The following is a 16,979-nucleotide window of genomic DNA, read 5'->3' as shown; positions in this document are numbered from 1 at the left end:
CACTAATACTGTTTTTGGCAATTCCTAGCCAGTACTAAGGGAAGGAAGGCAGACGGAATAATTTTATGTCTTGGGTCCTGGTATGAGACCAAATAATGTGAAGGAGCCTTTTCACTGTCTCTCTGTGTGTGTGTGTGATAGTGTCAATGTAGTTTCTTGAGTTGGTTTTTCAAGTTTTTAAATGTGAAAAGTAGAAACATTTTGGACAATGGATTTTTCTTTCAAATATCAGACAAATATTTACAGACTTTAAATAATTTTTGAAGTATGTAATGGGCAGGTTTTCTCTGCCGCCCTCTCTGCCCCTGGATCCCTGACTCCTGTGAAAGGGCTCAGAGTCATATGGTAACTCTGAGGGGTCCGTGGGTGTGACCACTCCTCCACTGATGCCCCCACAGCGGGAGGCCAGAGAGGGGAGGGGACGGCGTGACAGGACAAGTTCTGAACAGCCTGGCGCCCCTCCTCCCTGCTGCTCCCCTCAGCCCTGGAACTCGGCCTGTCCTGGATTGACATCTCCTTTTGTGGGCGAGGAGGCTGAGGCTCAGGAGGTGGAGTAACTTGTCACATCACAGGTGGCAAATGGGGGCTCGTCCACACTCCCATCTCTGCCTTCCTCATGGTCAGCACATGTTTCTTCTTTTCCTGGTGTGAAGCCCTGAGAAGTGTCATAGTGTCTTCTTGCGTCTTATGATACAAGCTACTTTAAGAGGTAATTAATATTTGCAGACACTTAACGTGGGGAGAGTCCTAGTTCTGATCATAGTAACCAGACTTCAGTCACACATGCACACATACACAAACACTTCTGTGCACTTTAGGGGAACAGATTTTTGGTCATTCTTGGGTTGTTTCGGTTGCTGAGAGGTGGATTTTGGAGTGGGAAGCACCTTTCCAGGCTGCTGACCGCCTGTGAGGCGGGTGTGCCCATCGGCGGTCACCAGCCTGCGTTCCGAGTTTTCGTGCCGGTTCGGATCCAGCACATGCGCGTGTCCTGACACTTAGAAGGTGGCCCGAGACAGTCTCACCGTGCCCTGCAAGCAGTCTGTCATGTTCAGGACTCATAAGATACCCTTCACACTGCTGATTTATGCTGAAAGTATCCTCATGTTTCTGACAGCTCATGTGTGACGTGAATATAATCCATATTTCTTAGAGCAGCTAATCCAAGTGGCTTATTTCCCGATACTGCTGATGGAGCTATATCTCTTGGTGTTGCCGCCGTTGAGATTCTGATGGTAACATATTGTTTGTGGGTCACTAGTTTTGTCTAAAACAGTAGGTTGGAACAGAGTAGCAGAGGTTAATTAACTTTGTCCATCAAGATGGGAGCAGAAATGGTTGCCTCTGATACGTCTGGTCCTAAAATCAGCGTTCCTGAATGTGTGGTTACAGGCATCTTTTCTTCTCATTTTCAGACTGACAACCCTCAAAAAAGTTTCTTACTTAATCTCAGAGTAATGAAAATGTAGAGTTGTTAAAATTCAAAGGCAATGAGTAGGTCCTTATAATAAGCAAATGTCTTACTTTAAGATGGGAAAGGTGGCTTGGTTTAGCAGAGAGAGACTTTTGAGGCCAACTCACCTTCTCTGCTTAATCCCTTTGTGAGCAGAACCAAGTTTTCTGATGTCTCTGTGCAGTTTCTGCCTGTGTTCATGCTGATTGCATTGTGGAGGACTCAAGTCTCTATAGTTCCCATTCCAACCCAGCCCCATCCCCCACTTACCTGCCATGAGATTTGGCAAGGTACATTTTCTCGGGAAACTTACATGAAGAATGTCACCATGCCAGAGCCCCCCGCCACCTCTTCAGAGATGTGACGTAATGCTCTCAGAGACTTGCATGTTAGGGAGAGTGCAGTACTTTGACTTGACAGTTATTAACCCAATTTAAAGTTCAAACCAGCTCTTTTACTGAAGCTGTTTCCTCCTGGCTTTTATGTAATTGATGCATATTTTCTGCCTGGCTCTGTGTGACTTCAGCTGGGAAGTCAGGGTTTGTGTTTTAGATTTGTGAATCACAAATAGAAGTTTCTGACCCAGGAGCTTGAAAATCCCTCTAAGGTTAGTGGTTTGGGAAAAAGAGAAGGGCCCTGGGCTAGTCCCAGAGGCTGTTTCCAGGTGGCCCTGCCCCTTTCTTTTGTGACCCCCCAAAATGCATCAAAACCCTCCCAGGCTCCAGGAAAGGGAGCCATTTTCATAGTTTGGCTTTTTCTCACTCTGTGCCACTGTTTAAATGTCAGAGTTTGCAGTTAGGAATATTATCCTCCACAGTCCCTCTTCTTAGGATGACCATTCCCTTTCTTCGCTGACTCTCAATTCTGTGCAGCTGAGCCAAGCTTAATCAAAACTAGAGGACAGCTTGGTCCTCAGGAATCTTCCAGCCATTTCCTGGATGGATTGTTGGGTTCTAGGTAAGACCAGACCCTCTTCCTATCTGAAGCATTAATAGACCACCACTGAGTAGTATTTAGGATTTTTTTTTAAAGGAAGTGAGGCCTAACACTTTTACATGTTGGAACTTTATTGTTACAATAAAGAAGGGTGTCTGCGGTGTATAAGAAGGAAACCTGTGGTTCAGGTTTACTGTGCTGTATGTTCTCAACAGTTTAATAAAATAAAACCCGAAGCTCTGAGGTTGTCGTCCGGGGTTAATACTACCAGCACGCACGTTCCCTGCCAGCCCAGCTCCCATCGCAGGTCACACATACTCAGACTTGGGGTGGGTAATGAGATTATAAAACATGCCTCTTGCTTGCCAGCTACCACATGCTAATAATAATAGTACCCATAATTCACTGGAATCCTGGGCTTTTATGTTTTACTTGGTTTGTTTGTTTAATTTAAAGGAATAAAAAATAAAATCTTGAATGAAAAATAAATCTCTTTTTAGCAGAACTGCGCAGTTTCTTTCCTTTGTGAGCACCTTCTGTCCCTCAGTAGAACTTTGCTGTTTCAGCTGGAGGTGAAGGGCGAGCACAAGGGGGTGGCATTAGGTTAGTTTAAAGCAAGTTTTCTCCCGCGTGGCACTATCAGAATGGTGAATCGGTCGCGTCTGCGTTACGAGGACTGCGCTGGAGGATGGTTAGCGGCATCCTGGTCTCTGCTCCCAGGTGCCAGTAGCACCGCCCCCACCTAGTTGTGACAATTGAAAGTGTCTCCAGACTTTGCCAGTTGTCCCCTGGGGGACAAACTGCCCTCAGTTGAGTATTGCTGGTTTAAAGTAAAACAGCACGTTTCAAGGTTTTCCTTATTTATTCCATTTTTGTCTAAGCCTTAAGTAGCATACTGTGATTTGTTGGTTTGTTTGTTTTACTTAGAAGGGAGCAAGAAGCGATCTAGAGTTATAAGTCTCATTTTTCCATGCCATTTTCTATACTTTCTGGGTGAATCACAATTCACTTTTTAACTCCATGTCTCAGAGGTTTACACATGCACTTAGAAATGCTTCTAGCTGGCTTTCTTACATCTGAATTGTCACATGGTGGTTATTTGTAGATTAATCTTCCATTTAGGAGCAGGTGAAGGCCTCAGTAAGTTCACATTTTGATCACCTCAGGTGGAGTCTGACCCTTTGTATCTTTTTCTTCTTTTGCTGGAGGTCTTTTATAGCTCAGTCTTCAGGATTCATGGGAGAAATTGAAAAATCTAAGTTCAGTTAACTCAATACCTATTTCTAAATAATCCTTGTTATCTGATGCTTTCTGAAAACATAGAAAAGGAATTAAGGGGAGAAATAAATATGAACATGGGTTTGAAATTGCGTCTATTTTCCAGTAAGCTTGAGCTGAAAGGAAAAAAGAACCCAACAGTTTATCTGAATCTCTTTTCAAATATTATACATATTGGGATTGGCAGCAGTTGACCAGTCTGTGAGACTTAACCTTTTGCCTTTTTTAGTTAATACTGGGGATGTTGTGATTTTGTGCTTCTCCGGGTATGGGAAATACGTAGGTAATTCTAGAATACTAGTTCTTAATCTGGGTGTCAGATTAGAATTATCTGCGGAGATTTGAAAAAATCCAGTGCCCCAGCAGCATCCCAGACCAGTGAAATCTGATGCTCTGGGTGGAGCCCAGGCATCGGTGCTGGTCCCCCTCCTTCCCCAGTATTGCACTGGGAGTGAAGGTTGAGAAACAGGTGCATTTTTATAAATAAAGCTTTATTGGAACAGAGCCACTCTCATTCATTTACTGATTGTCTAGAGACCCTGTGGCTCGCAAAGCCTGAGATAGTTACTCTTTGGCCATTTACCAAAGAAGTTAGCTGACCCCTTATCTAGACTCTCAGTGAACATTTTTCAAATATTTTGAAAAGAGGCTTTATACAAAATTCACAGTAAAAGGGAAAAAAAATCCAGCATTTTGCAGAGCCTGCAGGCTCTCATCCTCTCAGTTTTCTTGTACGTGGAGAAAACTGAAAAGCATTTTCCCTGAAGAACTGATTGGAAGGTATTGTCAGAGCAGAAGAAGTAACCAGCTCACCACCACCTCAGAGCTGGGAAGCTCCATGAGTTACATTAGGGCACTTCATACTTAAAAGTTGGCACTTGGCTTCCAGCTCAGTGTTCGTTACTCAGCCTGTGTCTGTGTAGTAGACCCGAGGGAAGCCTGCAGAAGCAGAAATGGCTCTTGAATGCAAAGCATGTTTGAGTTCATTATTATGGCTGCAGGAGTTCTGGATGGTGGCAGACCCCTGAAAGAAGTTCTTTAGCTCTGGGGAATCTTAGATATAAAAAGAAAAATAATGAAAAAATTTGAAATGCCTTTTACATCATTTCCTCCTCCCCTCAGTTCAGGTGGAAAGTTGATGCTTGTAAATAGCTGGTCAAAAAAATGTTTTAGAAGGTCCTCCTTTGGTCACAGCCCCTAAAGGCCCCAAGAATGGGAGAAAGGATCATTTATTCTAGTCCCTTGAGCAGAAAATCAGCATCCCCTGATTGAGATGCTGATTGAGAGCGCGTCACACTGTGAGGCCTCCACCCTGGACTTACTGAATCAGAATGTGCTTTTTAACAGGATCCCCAGGCTATCTGAATACCCATGAAGAGAGCCCTGGGAAGCCCTGGTCTAATTGATAACAGGGTCTGTGCAGTAAACTGACCATTGATTCTTACTTTAAGTGATTTCACAGCTCCTTAATGGCTTCTGACTTGGGCTCACTCATTAAAGGCAGACAGTTTTTCCCCTTTGGCTATTTCCAAGTACAGCTTGTCCTGCCCTCTTATTTAGTAAAGATTTATAGAATGGTGGAAAATGATTGTGTGTGTGATTGAGCTAGAAGAGACACTGTTTTATATGCATCAAAAAAAAAAAAAAAAACCAAAGTAGGAAGGATAAAGGGAACTTGCCAGATAAACTTCACTTGTAAGGACATAATCGAGTGGAATAGAGTTTTTTTTTTTTTTTTGCTTCTGCAAAAAGTAATCCACCCATTAGAGCGGACATCTGGGCTGAGGAGCAGTTGGGAGGGTCAAAAATGAATCCCTTGAGCTTCTCCGATTAGCATAGAGAGATCAGAGAGTTAGGCGGGTTTCATTTCCTCCAAGCAAAGCCGTAATTCCTAGGCCTGTATCACTTGGGAAATTGTCCAAAATTTAAAAGCTCATAGAAAATCTTGAAGCCCAGTATCTACTTTTATCCTGCCAGGCTCTGTCAAGTTAATACTACTTACTTTTATCAAGTAGCATTCTAAAGATTTGATTGAAAAACATGATTTTGAAATTATTTCTTAATTCTTAAACAGAATTGGTTTATCCTTGAACGTTCTCTTATGTTGACTTTTTAAATAAAGTTAATACCATCTAAATTTAGTCTTTTAAAGGCAGTATAAATAATTGCAGTCTAGCTGTTAGTCTAGCTTTCTTGCGTGAAAATCTGATTATGCCTTCAATGCTCACTGTCTAGTCCGTGTAGGATTCAGAACTTTTCTGGGTGTTTGTGGAAGTGGCCAGGAAGAGCCAGAAAAGCAGAAGTGTGGACTGGGACCCCTTTTAAGCCTGGAGGTTTCAACTCCTTAGCCTGAACGAGAGGTCAAGGAGCTGTGGGGGACTCCTTACGTAAAAGCTGCCCGATGTTCCCAAATGCAGGGTCTGACAGTCAAGGATCAGCTGCCACTGACCCTTCTGTCTTCCAAATCTCATTTCATGTCCTATGAGCAGAATCCAAATCATCTCCAGAACTCTGGTGACAAGAGAGTCCAGGAGACAGATCCCAGACTTCGCTCCCTGCTACAGGGAAAAGCACAGGAGTGGGTGGGAATGGACTCTGAGTAACAGTATTCAGCGCAGCATCATGCTGATGACAACAGCTGACCCTCACACGGGGTTGCATGTTGTTTTTAAAAAACATTCTCTTGATGTGAAGACTGAGGTAACCAAAGTAAGATGCCAATTTTACACATGACGAAACACATGAGGAAGTTAAATAACTTGCTCCTGGTCAAACGCACTGGTCAGTGTCACAGGGATTGGGTTGGATTCTGTTGGCGCCTCAGCGCCATCTTTTCCGCCCTATTCTCTCTTATGCTTACTAATCAAGCATCATATGAGCAGTTGGAATTAGAGGGGTACTTTTAGAGGGGACCCCAAGAGGGAAAACGCCCCTTGGCCTGCTCAGTTCTAGTATTTCTAGAGTCTGTGCACTAGTATTTCTAGAGCTCATTCATGGGCGAGGATGCTTCCAACTTTAATAGGCTATTCCCTTAATTTAAAGAAGTAGTTAATTCTTGTAATGATTGTAAAATGCAACTGTGGTCTCAGTATATTCCTTCTTTTTTCTTAAGCAGATGAAAAACTCGGAGAACCGCCACGCAGTGAGTTCCCAGTACAGGATGCATTCTTACTACCCGCCTCCTTCCTACCTGGGCCAGAGCATGTCCCAGATCTTCACTTTTGAGGATGGCCCCTCCTACTCGGAAGCCAAAGCGAGCGGTAGGTTTCTGTTACTAAGTCTGGATTTGAGGTGGAGAGGAGACGAAGGCCGGCTCTGGGTCTCCGGTCTCCTCTGTCAGCCTCCCGGGTAGCAGCTGGTGGAGAGGTTATGTAAGTATCTCTTAACGTGTTTAGTTATGGAATGATTTTGCTTTGCTAGGTTCTTAATAATCATGTTTCTCTCTTTTCTGGATGCTTGGAATGACAAGAATAAGACGGAGGCTCCCGTCAGAAGCTAAAAATATATTTTCTAGAGGATCACTAACATCAGGGACACTTGAAATGTGGTTCAAGTCCTGGTATTTTTGGTGAAACGAATTTCTGTATATTGAAAACTCAATTTCCAAAACTTCTTCGTTTTAAAGCTGAAGGTGTTTTCATCTTTTGGGGAGGAAAATAAAATAACATAATAAAACATTTTTTAATACAGTAGATCTCAGAGTTGTTGCAGTAGCAACATGCTCTGATATGATGGCTTTAAAATAAAAAACGACTGCTTGATGAACCAGAGCACTCTGAAAGACGCAGTTCCTCAACTTCAATTTTAACTTTCTCCCCAGTGTTTACCCTGTGAGGATGACAGGCAGGTCTTTTATGGCTGCTGTGTTTCCAGGCCCTGTTTTTAAGTTCTTTACATTTAAGCACCGTCTTTTGATCTAGGAAAGTGAGACATGTGCACAGCTGAGGCAGTACGTGGAAGTCAGGGCAATAGTGAGGGACTTGGTAGAGAAAACGGCAGCTAGAGCTTGCTCCGTACGGGACCAGAGAAGCTGGTTTTCTGAAGAACTTGACTCCGCGGAGATCTGGCTTCTTTGTAAAGCAAGTGTTTTTAGAGAATGAGAATCAGAACCATGCTTTGATTTCCAAATTGAGAACAATGAAATCTAAAACAGCTGGGAAAGTTATGCTTTCTTTCCCATACTAAAATAAAAGATTTCGTTAACATGAAGTCTGTTGGTCGAGGGAACCGACCAGTTTGAACTGTGGAGAGAGAGGAAAGCACGCATTGTTGATTGCACTTTTTAACTTTTATTAATGATCACTTTTTGTCGGGAGTGGGCAAGCACAGCTCTGTTTTATAGGAACTCACGCCGTGTACTGTATGTCCACCTGGCCCTTGTCCACACTGCCTTTGATTCTATGTATGTATGTGAATTAGCAGCTCCTTAAGGACAGAGGACACATCTTCTGGACTTTTCTAGTTGCTATGATGCCTTTTGTTATTCACCGGTTGAGTGAATGAATGAAGGGAGGAAGGAATGAACAAATGAATACTTGAGTCAGATACGATTTTTAAGTAACCTTGCTCTGTAAGAAAAAGCACAATCCTGAAAGATCAGAATCCCAACTCGTTGTGTGACTGATGGAGCCGGGGCACAATTTAGGGATAAAGCAGTTAAAAGATATGTTGGTTCGTACAGAAAATTAGGACTGAAACCTACTTTCAGGAAGAAATGGCCTGAGCTCCTTGCTCTCGGAATAATAGAATATTTCTAGAAGCACCGGCACTCTTGAGACAAAGGTGTAAATTCAGAGCGAGGCAGAAAGACAAAAAGATAAGAGGAAATTTATTAGAGCAGAGAGGAAGGAATTTGGAGAGGAGCAATAGGCATTTGAATTTATGGCAGGAAAGGAAGAGACTCTCTCAGAAGGAGGGAGGTTACAGTCCAGGAAGGGAAAGAGCAGCTGTACCGGTGTTCCTGGGGAGAGCCTGGGAGGGGCACCTAGAACGTCCCACAGCTTCTCTGGCGATGTGTGTATTTGAAAGTGTGGTGTGAGGAGACCTCAGGCTTGACCTTCTGGTCCCCCTCTCACTCACTGGTAATTAATCCACGAGGGCCAAGCTTCAGACATGAGGGAGTTGGCTCTGAACAAGTGCAATGAAATCTCAGGGATATCTGTATTGGAATTGCCATGGAGAAGGAGAATGGGAATTAATAGAAAATAAAATCTCAGCCTATGTTTTACAGAAACATGGCTCTATGGCTTCCAAGTAATGGTATCTTGGGCTTCCACATTGCATGGCATTTTTACAAAGCAGGTTGGAAGGGAGGGGAAAGGGGAAGTTGGGGATCAACAGGAGCACCCCAGGTTCACCTCCTGGGGCCTTAGGTCCTCGTTTTACCATTAGCATCGACGCAGGTGGGGGCAGGTTAGGCCCTCTGCTAAGTGGCTGCGGCTGCTGGCAGGATGTGGGGATGGGGGTGGAGCATGAGCATGTTCATTTGTGAGGAGGTGGCAAAGGCTGGCTGATAACCAGTTACGTTGATCACTTCTATCAAGTTTGAGCTGAGGTCCTTTGGTTGGTTGCATTAACAAACAAATTATGATTTGTAAATAGTATGTAAATTATTCTGAGTGCGGACTTATAAGTTATTTGAAAAATGTTTTCTGTAGGTTTCATGTCTTCTTTAAAGTCTTTTTTAACTATAAATATGTCCAGTAAATACATTTTTCTTCAGTTTCTTAAAAGATAAGTTTAAACCTCTCTATACCATCTAAAGAAATGAGTCCAAGTTCAAGGTTTTCCTCTGGTTTTGCTGAAGATGGCGTCATGCAGATAGAATGGAGGGGAAAAGAATTACACGGAAAGTTTTCCTTTCGCTGTGTTGCTACTGCTTTATGTTTTTCTCTGTAAAGAGGCTAAGAGCCATTCTCTCTCCTTTTTATGTCCTGGAAAGTGTTAGGAGGTAGATGAGAGATGGCGGGGCCTGGCCATGTAGGACTTTGTGAGCCATTGCCAGCTCTTTGGCTCTTATCTCAAGGAGATGGGAAGCCACTGGAGGATTTCCAGCAAAGGGGTGACATGTTGGCTTTCTGGTTTTAAAGGTCATCCTGGCTCCTGTTTAAGAATGGACTGCAAGGGTGCGAGGTGGAAGCGGGGAGGCTGGTTAGAAGGCTACTGCAGGAATTCTTGCAAAGGATGACAGTGGCTTAGTCAGGGTGCGAGTGTGGGAGTGATGGCAAGTGGTTGAATTCTAGGTACATTTTGAAGATAGAACCAATAAGATTTGGTGATGGATTTGGGATGTGACAGAAAGGAAGGAGTGAAGGGTGACAACCTAATTTTTGACCTAATCAAGTAGAAACTGGGCATTTCTATTTTTTCAGGTAAAGAAGACCATGAGAGAAACAGGTTTGCAGGAATTAGGAGTTTAATTTTGCACACGTTGTGAGATGTGTATGAGTCATCCAAGTGGATCATCAGGTAGGAACTGGATGTATGAGATCTGAAGTTGAGGGGAGATATCCCTGCTGGAAATAAGAACTTAGTGTAGATGGAGAAGAATAAAGGGCCAAGGACTGAGCTCTGGAGCCTTCCAGTGTTTGGAGGACCCGCAAGGGAGAGAGTAATAAGGAGCACCCATGAGGTGGGAGGAAAACAAAGGTGAATGGTATATGGGAGGCAAGTAAAGAAAGCATGTCAATGAACAGAGCCCAGTGATGCTAATAATGCTGGCAGGGCGAATGGGATGAGGTCTGGAATTGACCACTGGCTATGGCAAGGGGAAATGATCGGTGGCTGGATGAGTGGCTGGTATGGTGGGGAGATGGGCAGCACAGCTGGATGTGCATTCAGGGGAGACACATTGGGCAGTGAGTGTAGACAGTTCTTCAAGGAGTTTTGCTGTAAGAGGAGTAGTGAGATGGGGCAGGTAACTGGAGTGCAGAGGTGAGTTCAAGGAAGCTCCTTCCCTTTTTTTTAAAGGAGGAGGATATTATAATAGGTTTGTGTGCTGTGGAGGGATCCAGAAGACAAGCTGATGCGAGGTGTGTGGGGGGCACGATTGTCAGGGACAATAGCAGTGCCTCTGAGTTGAGGGAGACAGGGTGGGACCCCCTCGGGCGCTCCCTCCTGGGGCAGTGGTCCCCCGGGGTGGGCGCCATGCACACTTTGTCACCTGTCTAAGAGGATGTAAGTAAAGGAATTAAGAGTACATAGAAACTTCATAGCAACTTGACAGAGCAGTTTTATGCCTGTTGAACCAATAAAAAATTGGATCTTATCTTCTGTCTTTTACTTTTCTAGTGATTCATTTTTTTCACTGAAGTAAAATCCACCTAACATAAAATTAACCATTTAACCATTTTAAAGCATTCAGTTCAGTGGCATTTAGTAGGTCACAATGTGGGCAGCTGTCACTTCCATCAAGTTCTGAGTCATTTGCACAAGGAGCCCCTACCTGTTAAGCAGCCACCCCCATTCTCCCTTCCACCAGCCCAGGGGAACCTCTTACTGCCTTGTTGTTTGGATGAATTTGTCTCTTCTAGATGTTTAATTTAATGTAAGTGGAATCATATAATCATATACTATGTGGCCTTTTGGACTGTCTTCTGTCACTTAGCATAATATTTTCAAGGTTCATATAAGTTGTGATGTGTATCAGTACTTCCTCATTACAGCCTAACAGAACTGGATATACCAAGGTTTGTTTACCTGTTCATCAGTTGATGGACATTTGGGTTGTTTCCACCCTTTTTTGGCTACTGTTAATAAGTATTGCTGTGACTATTCATGAACAAGTCTTTGTTTGAATGCCTGTTTTTAGTTCCTCTGGGTACACAGCTAGGTGTGGACTTGCTGGATCATACGGGAATTCTGTGAGGAGCCACCGCACCATCATCCACAGCCGCTGTACCTTTCTACATTCCCACCATAGTGGACGAGGGTTCCAATTTCTCTAGCCAGCACTTGTTCTTTTCCATTTTTGGATTATCATTCTGGTGATTCATTTTTATTATATTTTATAAAAGCCTCAGACTGTGGTGGATTGGAAACTAAAAAAAAAAAAAAAAGAACAAAACGGGTCCGTCCTTGCAGAGAGTTTGAGAAACGCTGACCTAGACCTAGTGCCCGAGTGGAGGGCTGGCTTATGTGTGAGTGGCCAGCTCCTAGTAACAGGTGCAGGTTGTTCAGGAAGTAGTGACAGGAGCATCCGGGAAATGCTGCTGCCTCAGCTCGGGACAAGGAGGCAGACTGCGCAGGAGTACCTCTGTGTGGACAGATGCACACGTGCCTGCAGGTAGGTGGCATTCCACAGCTGTAAACAGGCATCTTTCTCTACATGTTCAATTCCTGAGTTCTTGGAGTATAAGTAGCTGGCCAGCACTTGCAAAGAGATTTAGATTTAAAATGGTAAAGATGAACACGCTTAGATCTTTTTGCCTATTTATATCGTGATCTCAGTTTGAAAGTTAGAAATGGTGCCTCCTGTTTCTTCTGAATCTTTGGCTCAGGTACAGTAGTAGCAGGCACCCGTGCAAACCCACCCTTCCTTTACATGCAAACTCTGCTCCTTCTGGGAGACAGAAACACACATTTGAGGTGCTTATTTTCTGTCCCGAGCCATTTGGGTGTTTGTCATCTAAGCACACAGGACGTCAGCAGCTCTTTGGGGCCAGGTGCACAGCATTTACATTTTACCCAAAGGTCAGACGGCCAAGGTCAGCAGAGGGGCCCCTCTGAGTTGAAGGCCTCCTGTTCCTCCTGTGATGTCTGGGCAGCTTGCTAAGGCCTATGTATTTTCAAGTGTGCTCATTTGAATTCATTCAGCATTGGCAGGTTCATAGGCCAGTGAATCTAGAAGTGTCTGATCTTACTGATAGCACAGGCTACCTTCCCCAGTTGGCATGACTGAATGTGAAACGGAGTGGACTTGCTTAATGCTGCTCATTCAAGGCAGCCAGTTGGAAGCACCCTCAGAGCTCCTGGCTCACAACCCAGGATGCCAGAGCTGCCTTTGATGTAAGGGCAGGGCGGTGGAAACATTATGTGCTCAGCCTCTGAATGGATCCGTGCTGCGACCAGCTGTAGCCTGGGGAGGATCAGACTCTTCCTCACTTGGTAAAGGAGGGGGAAGGGAGAGCCCTGTCAGACCCTCACAGGTGTTGTGAGGATGAGACCTACGGTGTGTGTAAACAAGTTCTGTAAATCACAAATGCAACAAGAGGGGCGGGACACTCTTCTTACTTTCACATTCCTTTCTACAAGGGTCGAGTTGATGTTTCAGACAGTTCTTGTCCAGGAGAAAGCTTTCCTGGAAATGCTTTAGTCTTGCTCAGACAGGAGACAGAGCAGTCCAGGGAGTCTGAGGGCTGCTCTGTTGTGTGTGTTCTGCTCTGAGTTGTAGGACAGGTCCACAGGAGGGAAGAACGTTGACCCTTTTCTTTCCCTGCTTTTTAAAGAAGGCTGAATGTGTTTTGTGCAACATTTAGAAAATACTGAGTTGAAGCTTTGGCACTTTAGGAATGACTTACCATTTGCTAAATTTCAAAGAAAAGAGCACTTGGCTGGTAAACCTATTTTTCTCCTCTGACTTTTTGATTCTCAGTTTTAGCTTTGGCTAGAGAGGTAAGTGGGGTGTTCAGTGGCAGTGACCGTGCAGGCTGGTGCGTGCAAGGGCATGGATGTCCCCCTGCCGGGAGGGGAGATCTGACTCAGATCCCCAGCTCTGGGCTGGATTGTAAGATGCTTGGTTAATATCTTAGAGCTTCAGACCCCTCATCTGGAACGTTGAAAAAGATAATAGCAACTTCATCTGTGTTTACATATGGATCACATAAGTTGAATAAAAGCATGGCAGGAGCTATCAACTCCCTTAATCGCACGTGAAGACCCACCATCATGTCTTACAAATCTTTCGCTTTCAGCGAGTGCCCAGCACTGGGCTGGTCAAATGAAAGTGATCACAGTTGTGAGGAGGGCTTGTTTTTAGCCCTATAGGGACCCTGCTTAACTTAACCCCGTGTGTATTGTGGTTCTCAAAACTGGCTAGACATCGTGGTCTGCTGAGTGAGGAAAATGAAGCACAGTAACTTTAAGCATATAATAAACATTTAGAAATGGCAGCTTTGAAGACTTGTTTTTAATATGTCACATACATGATGTGTTTCAAAAGAAGCAGTCAGGGAAGAGGAATATATAAGGACACCAGCAGGTCTCTATCTGTAAAGAATGATATAGAAGGCAAGCTGAAACTCTGCTGGATGAGCGCACACAGGTTTCTGTCTTTTCTTCAAACTTCCTTTTCTCCCTCCATGAGAAGAGAGGGAGCTGATGGGTCTCTACCACGTCCTCTTTGTAGAAAGCTGCCTTTTGACAAGGCCACCACCAGTTTAGAAATCGCAGGCACTTCCCAGGGCCCTCCCTGAGGGAAGTCAGACTCATTCGTGGAAGGGAGAAATTCACCCACTGCTGCACCTTAGCAAGAATTAGCAGGGTGTTTTCCACACACAGAGGGCAGCCATCTCATTCGCTCGTCTTTGTCTTCCTTCAGGTGCCCAGCATGGCCCTGGGCTCTCAGAGGACTCCTGGGATGGTTCACAGTTTCTTGTATGAATAAGAAACTGACCTCTGGATTCTTTCTGCTGGTACTTCCTTGGCCCAGAGTTAGGCATTCTGATGAAGCACTTGGTGAAATAAATCAGACGTGGGAAAACAAGGGGTGCAGCCCCCCCCAAGCTGCACCATATCCTGGATTTGTATCAGGTAGAATCTTTCCTTTGGAAAACTTGAATTTTAAAGACTTAAATCTTTACGGATGACTTTTCTGATTAATAACACAGCCCTGCAAGAAGGTCAAGAGGTGCTGGGTGGAGTTGCAGGCAGGGTGCCCTGGTATCTCTGAGCCTGTTCCTAGTGTTGAAGGAGACGAGCCAGCAGACGAGCTCAAGTCTCCGAATCTTCCCTGGTGTGCTTTCTGCTCCTAAACTCTGTGCTTTCTTCTTCCCTCCCTTTCCTTTTCTCACCAACACTTACGTAGCTCTCACACTGTCTGCAAGACAGAGCCCTGTGTGTTGTGGCGATAGCTCATTTTATTCTCATGATAGCAATGTTATCCCCATTTTGCAGATGAGAGCACTGAGGCATAGAGCCAGTGCTTGTGAGATTGGGATGAGAAGGGGGTCCTCATTTCCACGTGGCAGGTGGAGAAACACAGTGATGCCTTAGCTGGTCAAAAAACCCCATAAGCAGCCTTAAAAAAATCCACAGGGTGTCACAGATAGTTTTTACATTATTATTCCCAAAGCCAAATGTAAACTTCAGAACACCTTTTTATGACTTGATTAACATGGTAAAGTCACTTTAGTTTTTTGGTGATATTTGAATTTTCTTTTTATTTGACAGGAGAGAGTGAAATGCTAATGTACTATTTTTAAAAAGCAGACATTAAATAGCTAGTTATTAGCGTTGAAATTATAAGTACAAATAGAAACAAAACTACTTTTTAAAATAGTTTTTTCTCCTCTCTGTGGACATAAGTTATTTTAAAATCAGTATGAATAAGAGGCCTATTGATTTTCCCCAGGTAATTTTTGTGAAAGGCAGTAATGTTACATTCTACCTAGTCTGTCAGTGGCTTTTACTCTTTAACTTCTTCTTTAAAAACAAGGCACCTTTGCTGGGGTTTTCCTCTGGGCTAAAGATGACAGGCGGGAGCTGGGCAGAGAGAGCAGGGCTCTGGAAAGTGCACTTTGAGGAACTCTCATGTGGCCTGACGGGACCAGGTTGAACATAATGACTGGAATCTGCTGGCCCACGTTCTCAGGGCTCATTTTATCATGACGGGATTTAGGCTGCTCCCTGCCCACTCAGTGCGGGGAGCCCACCTGTTGTGGGCCCGTCACACGTCGTCAGGTTTGCCGATTCTGTTACTCATTCAGCGACCACCCGTCCTTAAGAGTCCTGGAGAGACAGTGCTCCCGCGGGCCGTAACGCAGGGGGACAGTAGCCGCCGAGGGCCTAGCGTCCAGCATCCTCACCCGCGAGATTTCCTCGCCTGAATCTGACTCACATCCCTCCGGCCTCAGCGCTTTTTCTTGGGCACAGGGTGGAGTAACTATGGAGTTTATGTTCCCTCCTCGGCTCTTCAGAGGCCCAGCCCAGGCCAAGTACAACTTGAATAACCTTCAGGAGAGCTGTGCTGTCCTTCTGTCGGCCGCTGTCTTTGAAAATTGCCTGCAGAGTTAGTGAGCAGGAACAGTTAAGATTTACAAACAACGATGAAGCTTGTCATGCGTCTTTCACATCCATCATCTAGGTGCCGTGCCTGGGCGGCGAAGTGTTCTTCATAAAAACCAGCTCGGTGTGAAATACACCTCACGCAGTGTTTACTGCTCTGAAGCTCGTCAGCGGCCCTTTATAGTAAATCCAGATTGCGGTGTGACATTACAGTATATCATTGCCCGGCGCGGCGGGGTTTACACTGCGAATGAGTGCAGTGCGCACCAGATGAGGTGTCCAGATTGAGTTATGTCAGAATTTGGCTGTTATATGGGGATAGCTTTTGTTTGCGGAACACTGAAAGTTAGCTTTATATGTATTTATATTTATATATGGGCATATACTTCCCATCTTGCACGTATACGTGGGTATACAATATATGCTGAGGTCAGGTTCCAACTGGGCTTCTGCTGTAAAGAATGGGGACCAGCTTTTATGTCCCTTCCAACGTTTGTTCATTGAAATTGGCATAAACGGTATCTTTAGGGGGAACTAGGTGGTTATTTCATCACGGAAGTGGGTTTGATTTTGCTGTTTGTAAAGTGCTCATATTTACCATTCCTTCTTACAAAACAAAAAGGGCCCCTCCCTCTCTCCTGAGCTGATTGTGATACGCTGGAATGATCCCTTGGAGGGAGGGCAGAGAGGAGAAACCCCTAGAACTGCCCCCACCTGCTCTCGAGCACCTGGCCCGTCGTGCTGAGCACATGCATTTGGGGAGGGCTCTGAAGTCAGTTGCTTATTTATTATCTTTTTAGTGGGTATCAAAATCCTAGTGCTGCCTCTGTTATCTTGAAAGATGCTGCTTCCAAAAGAAGATTTATGGTGTTTTAGCTTAAATCTGCAAAATAAAAGAGCACACTGAATTTATTGCATGATCAGCTTTATTTACATTCACCCTAAAAGCGCCGATATTAAAAATGAGCTCCATAAAAAAATAATATTCAGAGATAACGGCCGGCCCAGCGGTTCCATGACCATCTTCTTAACACACATATTTTAGAATTCTCTTTTCAGTGTAGCAGGGTTGTCAGGAGAACCATTTTGC

General features: G+C 44.4%; 1 protein-coding gene across 2 annotated transcripts in view; it reads left to right on the top strand.

Annotated features, from left to right (window-relative positions):
* The window catches only part of DMRT1 (doublesex and mab-3 related transcription factor 1), a 92,664-nt gene that overhangs the window by 44,695 nt on the left and 30,990 nt on the right, over positions 1-16,979 (top strand). Inside the window, exon 4 of one of the 2 annotated variants that reach the window (XM_032477773.1) lies at positions 6,780-6,927. In XM_032477773.1, the coding sequence (XP_032333664.1) occupies positions 6,780-6,927 (148 nt within the window). The remainder of the gene's footprint in view (positions 1-6,779; positions 6,928-16,979) is intronic. The other variant, XM_032477774.1, reaches the window with a different exon arrangement.

The sequence above is a fragment of the Camelus ferus genome, chromosome 4, assembly GCF_009834535.1.
Source record: "Camelus ferus isolate YT-003-E chromosome 4, BCGSAC_Cfer_1.0, whole genome shotgun sequence".
In the NCBI taxonomy this organism is placed as follows: domain Eukaryota; kingdom Metazoa; phylum Chordata; class Mammalia; order Artiodactyla; family Camelidae; genus Camelus; species Camelus ferus.
Note: the sequence above shows the minus strand (reverse complement) of the source record. Positions and strands in the feature narration are given on the sequence as shown.